The following is a 9,123-nucleotide window of genomic DNA, read 5'->3' on the forward strand; positions in this document are numbered from 1 at the left end:
AGATACAAACAAGTGATGCGTGAAAAGAAGTGAAGTTGCTCTGGATGGGGCCAAGCAATCACTTGAGAGTAAGTGCAACAAGGGTCTAGAAACACATATCGTGAAATAATCTTCCATCTAGTGGTAAGCTCCGTTAAGTATGTGATCAAAGTTCACCTTCGCCCTTTGTCTCTTTACAAACGGCTCGGGCATAATGCCTGAAAGGGCACCAAATTAGCAATCCATAACCTATTACGTTAGCTGAGCTGGTGTTGATTCGCCATCGTCATCCGGAAACATCTCTACTCCACATTGTGAACTTTCCCTTAGTGTTCCAATGGCCTCACGTCGACTCTGCTATAGATTTTCCATTATGAACTGAAGTGCCGTCTCAGGAACCAGGATGTAATGGACAAAATCCAACGGGGTGGGAGGCTTGTTGATGATGGTGGGTAGCTTTCCAGAGGGAGAAGTTGAAGTATTGAGCCATTTATAAGTCAGCATCCAATCTCTCTGTAGCTAAGGCGTGTGTCAATTAGGGTGTAAAGAACAATAGACCACATTGTGCTTACTATCCTGGTTGTATATTGCCAAAAGATCGTAATTGCCCCTTGACTGCTGTTGTTCTGGACATGCCACGCCAGGAAACATTGCGCACTATTTGTCTCCAGAACAAGCTTCCTTTTCAAAGCCTTCCAAGGTTCAACAATGCGTTATCATTGAATAACAGCTCATTTTGAACCGTTGAAATGTTGCGCATGTTTCTGGAATAATCAGAATACCAAATTGACTGAACTCAAGAGTCCCAACCCCTTCGGCGCTTAAGGATCCGCAAGCTCAACGAGCGTCTTTGGGTTTGCTGCGGGCATCACGCTGTGCATGGCCTCTGTGGCCTCGAAACGTCTCGAAGAGAGGTGGCAATGAATGGAGCCATGGATAAGATGACGATGATGACGATGACTGCCATAGCCTTGCATTGGTATGTACCTATGTAGACTTAAATCTATTACATATCTGCTCTACTGTACTTTGCTTCGTGGTGTCACGTCGGTACTAGTGTCGTGGGCTCTCTGCCAAGGACAACAGCATGTGTACATACGGGTGATGAGCCATGACGAATGATGGGCTACCAAACCAGTGGTACGGTGGCCCGCGCCCCCACCAGCGCGCATCGACCAAGCGTCTAAGGGTCCGACAAAGGGTCTCCGAGAGGGTCTAGGTCCGGGACTCTTTCGTTCAGTCGATCCATCACTCTCAGAATAATTCTCATCAACATCTGATATAAGCTGTTGCAGATGTGGAATCAGGAGCACAACGCAGAGCTTTAGCATGTGCTACTCAATTCTGGATGGCCATCCTCTATGCCTGGCATGTGCAATGTGATACTGTTCAAATGTGTGTCTGTGACACACATTTGTGAATACATCTGGACTTGCCCAAAACCCAAGAGCATTCGTGGGTCAGGAATCTGGCTTCGACCTCTGATGGGCAGCAGAGATGAGATCCTGGAATAGTTGAGATTGTTTGTTTGGAAGCCGCTCGTCACGCCACGGAAAAAGAGTTTGAGGGTTTGATGCTTTTGTTGGAACGTAATACCGCTTCAGACAAAAGGAATAAGCATGAAGCAGAGGAACGTACAAGTATCACCATCATCGGTATCATCATCTGAGTGGCACAGCTCCAAAAACCTCCTCTTAATGTAAGTAAATTGATTTCATATGACTAAAAGGGAGTAGGCACACCATTCTTCAGCAGACTGCCTGGTACGTCCCCTCTTTCTTTCCAGAGGCCTATCCGAGATGCTTCTTGTAGTGATCTCTGCGACGGCAGTTGGCTAGCACTGTGATTGCATGATGAATGATATCATACCACAACTATTTCCATTATACCCAGGCTCCCCGTAGACATGCCGATGTGACAAGGGGAAATGGTGCACTTGTTTACAATGCTTTGGTTTCTTGGCAATTCTTTCATCTACATCGCCACACACTCCTATTTCTGCTGGAGTTTTAGCACAGAGAGCGAATATAGGTGGTCAATCTTATGCTTTTTTGAGCTTCTCTCACGATTTATTTCTGTCCTGCCTGTCACTTGCATTGCTTCCTCTGTTGCTGTTAAGCTGGCTGTTCTAGATATTCAATTCAATGGTAGTTTCTATGACTCCAGTCTCGTAAAGGCATCTCGATGCACGAGACAAGACAAACGACGAGGGACGTACCTGACGGTTCTGCGTATTGTGATTGCTCTGTCTGATCAATGCTACAGCACTATTGTGCCACGCTTGAAGCATTTTTTTCACTTATGGTAAGTTCATCGCACTTGTTGGAGTCCTCTTCGGGAATGCTACTAGGTTTTTCTGTGTGAATGTTAGGGCGATTTTCAGAGTCAATATTACGAATGCAATCTTACCGCAAACATCTGAATCGATCCTTCGCATCTTTCGCATGCAAAGCTCTGCTCGGTATCGTTCCATGAGAGCAATCTCTTCTAAGACTTTAAGTGCAAAAATATGCCAGTTGAAGGATGGAGGACCGTAGACCAAAATTTGGTGGGGAGGTACTTGACATCTCCAGGCCCAACTGCGACGACCCTGTTATGAGTGATGAATAATTTGAGACGCCCAGAACCGTGAGTGCTCCCTGGACGTCCAGCGAGACATTATGCAACAGGTGCTTTCCATATATGAGCTCTCAGACCTTGCAAATGGCCACTTTGCTCGTGTGTCATCTCGTCATGGTGCATTTACTTCTATTGCCACAATCCCTTTCTGCCCTCTTGTGAGTGTGAGTTGATCACACGTGTTCTGCATCATCTATACCTATGCGCACAGACTGTATCGCAGAGCAGAAGAAGAGTTCATGCCATGTATACATACGTTGAATACTTCACTTGCCTGTAAAGATTCATGTGATATCTGTCAGAGTTAGTCTGAAAACAATGCCGCAGGGGCTCTGTGCACTTATGACAAAACAGATGGCTGATAATTCGTAAGGCAGCGGTATGGTTGATAGATAGTACATAAGCTGACAATCTGAGCCCTCTTTGCTGCACTAGCTTCTTTGCTCTGCCACTAGACCCGCCAGTGTCTTGAGTGAGCCGATTTGTGTAATGCAGTGATCCGATCATCAGAGATTTCATCTACAGTGATGCATGTGAACCACTCATTCGAAGTTGTCCTCCGTTCCATAGTAGTGGCTGCATGGCTCTATACAAACATAAATTTCTTTGATGCACTGACAAGATTTAGGTGTAACAACCAGGTGGGCCTGCTTTGTGGTCCATGACAAAAGTAACATATTGAACTGGATCCTGTGACTCCTCCGCATTACATCCAATTTGGTCGTACCAGTACAGCAGAGAACAATGGGTCACAGGCCCGCCAGTGGTGCAATTACGAAGTTCAGGTACATGTATGGGCAGCTACGCTAGCTATCAAACGCCATAAGTCGGAGGAGTACGAGTGCAAAAAAGCGACATGGCTGTCACGAATGTGCGCACATGAAAGAACATAAGTCCAACGATACCATTGAACGTGCCCGACTTGTGAGCCTAATCCTGAGGCAAAGTCGAGCCACCTGCAGACGAAGTGCCATACAAACTGGGGCTACATTGATAACTGGCCTACCAGTAGCAATGTGATTCAACTGCTTTTTGTCGAGCCTGTTCCCTTTTGCTGCCTGCTCGATCTCCATATTCATACCCTTTCTCTTTTTGTCGGTATGTTCCCTAAAACTACCTGAAACTTGGACGTTGAGTGTGTGCTGCATGCTCTCTATGAGGTCCAGTATTTGAAATTGCCAGTTTGATACCATGCCCATTGTTTGTCGGGCGAAAGCCGCCACAGACTGGCAAGGGGTTCAGTTTGTCCACAATGGCGAAGCTCAAGTTATCCATCGTAAGAATACACCACACGTGCATTGGACCAGGTGAGAAGTGAGCCAGGAACATTGGGCACCAATAAATTTCGCACATACCCGGGGATGCAGCACTTATATTATTTAGCTCCTTGTACCTGTGCCAGTACTTGCCAATTGCACAAACATTGCTTGTAAGTTGAGAGGTTAGCACATGTTTTGAGATAAGCTCAACTCTATTGAAAGAGATAGAATGCAGTGGGAGATACCTCAACAGTGATCTTCCATGCGTCTCTGGCTGCCTGTCAAGAAATACTGTGTTGGATACAGTACTTATGTCTCCAAGCCGTGTGCCATCTTGACCTTTGATGGCAACCAGTTCAAAATAGTTGGAGCTAGCATTCCACTGAGACATGCTAGATGGAATTTGACCTGCAAGAGACCATAGGGGTCGTAGCCGTTCGTCTTAGGCATTACCTCTCTTCCCTCAGTACCTAAATCACACCAGTAGCATACATGTTACCACATGCAGGTGAAACACTTGGTCATTCTGCAGCTAAGGACTCATACCGCACCATGCACTGTGGATGCGTAGGCTGGGGACAAATTCATTTTCAGTCTGTGCATCTTTTCCACTGCTTATTCTCATCTTACCCTACTCAACAGGGGCATATGGACGGCAAGGAAATATAACAATCAAGTTTTGTACCGGTCACAAAGAATGGGAAGGTGGCACCAGGTATCATGACCTGGTGGTGTTCATCAACGAAGCATTCACTAGGACACATCAGATAGAGTGCATTTTACAAGTTAATGGGATGCATCGTTGACATGTTTGATTCATAGCTGTGCCGCAGTGGAAAGTCTATGGACAGGCGACACTGCCGACTATGCCTCTGTTGAACTCATCATTGTGCCTCAGCTGTAGGTTCAACGATAGTTATAGCTCCCCCTCACTGAATCAAACGGTATTAGTCAAGCTCCAAGTAGACTACAAGCTGTGCAAATTATAGAGAGCAGGTATGAAGTCTGTCTACTCTGATTGATGGGTATAAATCTCTGCAGACCCTTGGAAGTGGATGAACTCAGTAATCGACCAAACTCAAAATTGAAGCTCTCCTTTTCGGACCTCAAGAGGCTTGTGCCTTCCCAATGGTTTAATGATTGCATCATGAACACTGCGCTACAGTATGTGAAGTGACATAATGGGGCATGACTTTTTTATCGACTGTTCTCGTTCTTTAACAGCTCTATATCTGTTGAAGCTATAGCTTCTCGGAGCGATCTTAGAGATAAGATATGCTTCCAAAACAGTCACATGTATCATGTACTCCAGTATGTCAGCATTCCTAAAGTGTGGATGCTGTTCTGAGAATGATTATGTTCCAGTACGACTGCTGAATCAAGGTCTTTCTGGAAAGGCTGGACCAGAAATGTGTTCAATGATCAATGAATTGTGTTTCCCATCAATCTTGAGTAAGATTTTCTTTTGTGTGTTCTTTGTCTCATCATTGGCTCAGGAACATTCATTGGTATTGCACGATTGTCATTAATCCACTTATGGCCATACCAGAAAGCTGCAAGAAAGGAACGGCATCCAGTGACTTGCTTGTGTTTAGCTCTTGGGTGGGGTGAGTGGTATTCTGACACATTGTGACTGTTTCTTATAGAGGTTTAGCAAATCACTTATCGTCATTCTGGACTCCAAAAGACAAGTAGGCCTACCTTCTTATCTTGCTGTTAGGTAGGCCTTGAACTGCTTCCTGCAACACAAAGCTTTTTGGAACTATGGCATCGAAGAGACCCTGACTTTACTGCCAAGTCTGGAGGTACTGGTAAGTAGGTGTCATATTGGTATCTGCAGATGTGTGCTATATAATAGTCTAAGGTCCCGAAACAAGGGAATGACGGCGACTGCGGCCTTTACATGCTGTGGTTTATAAAATGTTTCTCGGAGAAACCGAAGATGTATACAAATCTCATCATGGTATGTTACACGCTACACCAAAAGATTTATAGCTCACAAATTCGTCATAGCAATACGAATGGAATGAGTATCTCACAGCCACCCTCAGACAGCATTGGCTTCCATCTGGTGCAGCCAGCTACAGGGAAAGCTTGCATGCATACTATGTGGGTTTATGTCAGAAGCTCGTGGAGGATTCTGATTCACAGCATACCTCGTAATATACGCTGCCAATCACATGGTGGATCAGGGCGGAAGCACTTTGCTTATGTAGATCATTGCAGTATTGCTGAAATCGGCCTGGTAAATTGCATGCCCACCTTGGGAGCTATTCTACATGTGGATATTCAGCTCTTGTAATGTACAGTTCATTTGCAGCATGCTTCTAGGTGAACAACGGTAACATTATTCACAGTTGCCACTCTGACTGCAGTATTCGGACGTGGTTGAATGTCCTTGGCCCATGCAACTTGCTCTTTGGCTTGCAGACATAACATGAATGCCTCTGGCACTCGCAGTCTTGGCTTATGAGCAAAACTACTACTCACATGCACTTGCTATATCACGTACTTATGACCTCAATGTATTATAGACTATTAAATATATGGTCAATACATAAAGTGGACATGTGCTGAGTACATATGGTGGGACATTAAATGGCATAAATGTGCTACATATGACCAGCCAAAACATATGGCTTAAATGACATTTGATAGCCACATGGCGTTAATGTATTGTGAACATATGGCGTAATTGGGCTGCCAATACCTGGCTTAAATTTCTTATAGAAATATGGCATGAATGGGTCATTGAAGGTGACCTGACGGTAGAATTGTTATTTTTGTGAGGAAGTAGGAGGCAATGCAATGCAAAAAATATGGCGGAACTGCACCATGTATTATGTGCATGTGACCGAAGCGGGTCATGGGTATATGATGAAAATACATTGACGGCATGTGGTGCAAATTAATCATGAGAGAAAACTTTCACCACCTGCCACTGTTATCATCTCTTGTCGCCAACAGCAACACTTGTAGTTTACTCTTGTGCACAATATGGCTGTTGAATTATCTTCTGTTCACCACTTCGTAGTGATTTTATGAAAAGCTAACCTACGGATCATGTTGCTTCCTGGCGAGTGTCTGAACGGCTTTGCTAATGACAACATTGCTGCCTCGACATGCAGACGCCATTTAGGTCATGCAGTGTGCCAAACTTCTTTTATACTTGCAGAATGACGTTTGGAGTGCGCCCACGGCAATAATGCTCATTTGTAGTATCCTGTTTTGAAACAAATGTGAATGCTGTCAGGGATGTGTTTGGGACGTGCCGACAAATATACTACTCGTATGCTGGAATGATAACCACACTCATGCCTGCATAAACGAAAAAGAAGACTGTCCCTTTCTCTTTAGAAGATGTGGCAGTTCGTCACAATTGCTGACACCCCAGTCGTACAGCAGAACGCAAACACTTGGGCTCTAGATCAATGGAAGCCTTCCTTTTGTGCAGCAGCTGCTTCCTTTTCTTCCTATGTGATCTTGCATTCTATCCACTCTGTTGTGCTGTAGGTATTACAGCTCACGCTTCTTTGCCTTGCTGGAGGGACTCATGGTACTACATGCAACCAAGTAATCTGTGGACAACACAAACAAATTAAGCTATTTCCATCTGCATCCATGTTGCAACTTGTCTGGATGCTAATATAGCCGCCTGCCCCACAAATATACTTCCATAGCATCCCGGAATGAGCTGATGGTCGTGTGGGTCTGCTCAGTCATCCACTAAGATTATGAGAGATTTTTCAATTGAGCAGTCAAAGAGCTCCTTGACAGTATTTAATATGGACGCTGCTATGACATTCTGAATTTACGACATCACGCAGCCATCACTACACAAGACCGCCACCACTGTCTATCCTATTGTACCATTCTCGCTGCAGGGCCATGTCGTCCATAATCCGACAATGGGAATAGTTTCTAGTGAAATGCGGGAGTCCGGCCTTCCAACCCTCCAGGATACTTGGGGTTTCGTGGTTGATAGTTGGCAGAGCTCTCGTAAGAGTGGGCTGACATGCCAAGTGGTGATAACTATGCCAGATGTCGCCTCCATCACTGTAGGCCAATAGAGCTTCCACAGTGTGGACACCACATTGAAGAAGATCCATGGAAGTCCAGGACTCGTGGCAGATCCGACACTTGAATAGTTGGGCAAATTCAGACTCTGTAACCAGACCGTCCAGCTAGCAGTACAGTATTAGCTTTACATCCTGTTGTAGCGGGAAATACCTACCTTGTCTCTTTCATGTACCCGCATGGACCACAGGGTATACGCAGCCATAAAGGTATTTGGCACGCAATAGTTGCTGAGTAAGTCTCTTGTCGTAACAAACCTAGTTGGTATTGATCATACAGACTGCCGGGTGAAACTCACCTGGCTTGAATGATCAGTCCCAATACGGGCCTAAGACTCTTGTCGAAGGAGAGCATTGATGCTGCAGCATTGCGGGTGGCAAGGAGGTCGTTGAAGGGCCGGCATTGAACAGGAGACATAGTGCAGCAAGCGCAAGTTCTACCACATGCATAGCATGCAGCGCAAAGCATCACTCCGGCTGTTTCTCCTGACGTGTTGATTGCCTCGTTGTCTGATGCAAGTGCTGTTGTAATTGAACACCGGTCACACTTGAGACAAGATTGGAAAATATTGGCCCCGCAGAAATTGCATGACACCGGATCAATGCTTGTATGGAGGAACATATGATGTGCTGGGTCGTATTCCTCGATGAGGATGTGGTCAAACAGATCAATGAGAGCTTTCAGCTGTGCGCCATTTCCATCAACCAGAGGGAAGACAAACAAGCCAATACTCCTGTATACAGTGGCTCTGATATGGTAGCGCTCCGGCCGGCAAACGCTGTGAGTTGTTGAGCCGTCTTATTCAAACCACGGCTGCACTGTCCAAATATACTCACCGCTAATACACTGGCAACTCATCATGGAAGGCTAGATACAATGACTTGAGGGACATGCGGGACCATGCAACCTTGATAGTCAGTCCACCTTTGTTCGCGACCTGATGACAGCTTTTTGGAGGTATGAGTACAAGGTCACCCATTTTTTGCACTGTTTCGTATATTGGGAACGATGCGCTAGCCATCTGCTCATGGGTCAGCCGACGCGACTCCCAGTCAACTTTGGCCCCTATATGTTGTCGAAAGAACAAGCTGGCATGGTGAGAGTCCCGTGTGGACGTCATGTACCATCGAGCTTTGCCCCCCTTTTCCGCAAAACACATCAGGTTGTGCCCAACAGACATACATGCATC

General features: G+C 45.5%; 2 protein-coding genes across 2 annotated transcripts; both read right to left on the reverse strand.

Moving 5' to 3' along the window:
* Nucleotides 1-7,690: 7,690 nt before the first annotated feature.
* On the reverse strand, nt 7,691-8,351 carry PHACADRAFT_33504 (uncharacterized protein; the record flags this gene model as incomplete). Its single annotated transcript, XM_007401926.1, has 3 exons — nt 7,691-8,041; nt 8,092-8,191; nt 8,233-8,351. The coding sequence occupies 3 exons, from the start codon at nt 8,349-8,351 to the stop codon at nt 7,691-7,693; spliced, it is 570 nt and encodes a 189-aa protein (XP_007401988.1).
* A 421-nt stretch (nt 8,352-8,772) lies between these two features.
* Nucleotides 8,773-8,988, reverse strand: PHACADRAFT_52934 (uncharacterized protein; the record flags this gene model as incomplete). Its single annotated transcript, XM_007402018.2, has 1 exon — nt 8,773-8,988. A coding segment is annotated over one exon (216 nt), but the record flags the coding sequence as incomplete, so codon positions are not given.
* Between the last annotated feature and the right edge of the window lie 135 nt (nt 8,989-9,123).

The sequence above is a fragment of the Phanerochaete carnosa genome (assembly GCF_000300595.1).
Source record: "Phanerochaete carnosa HHB-10118-sp unplaced genomic scaffold PHACAscaffold_14, whole genome shotgun sequence".
Lineage (NCBI taxonomy): Eukaryota > Fungi > Basidiomycota > Agaricomycetes > Polyporales > Phanerochaetaceae > Phanerochaete > Phanerochaete carnosa.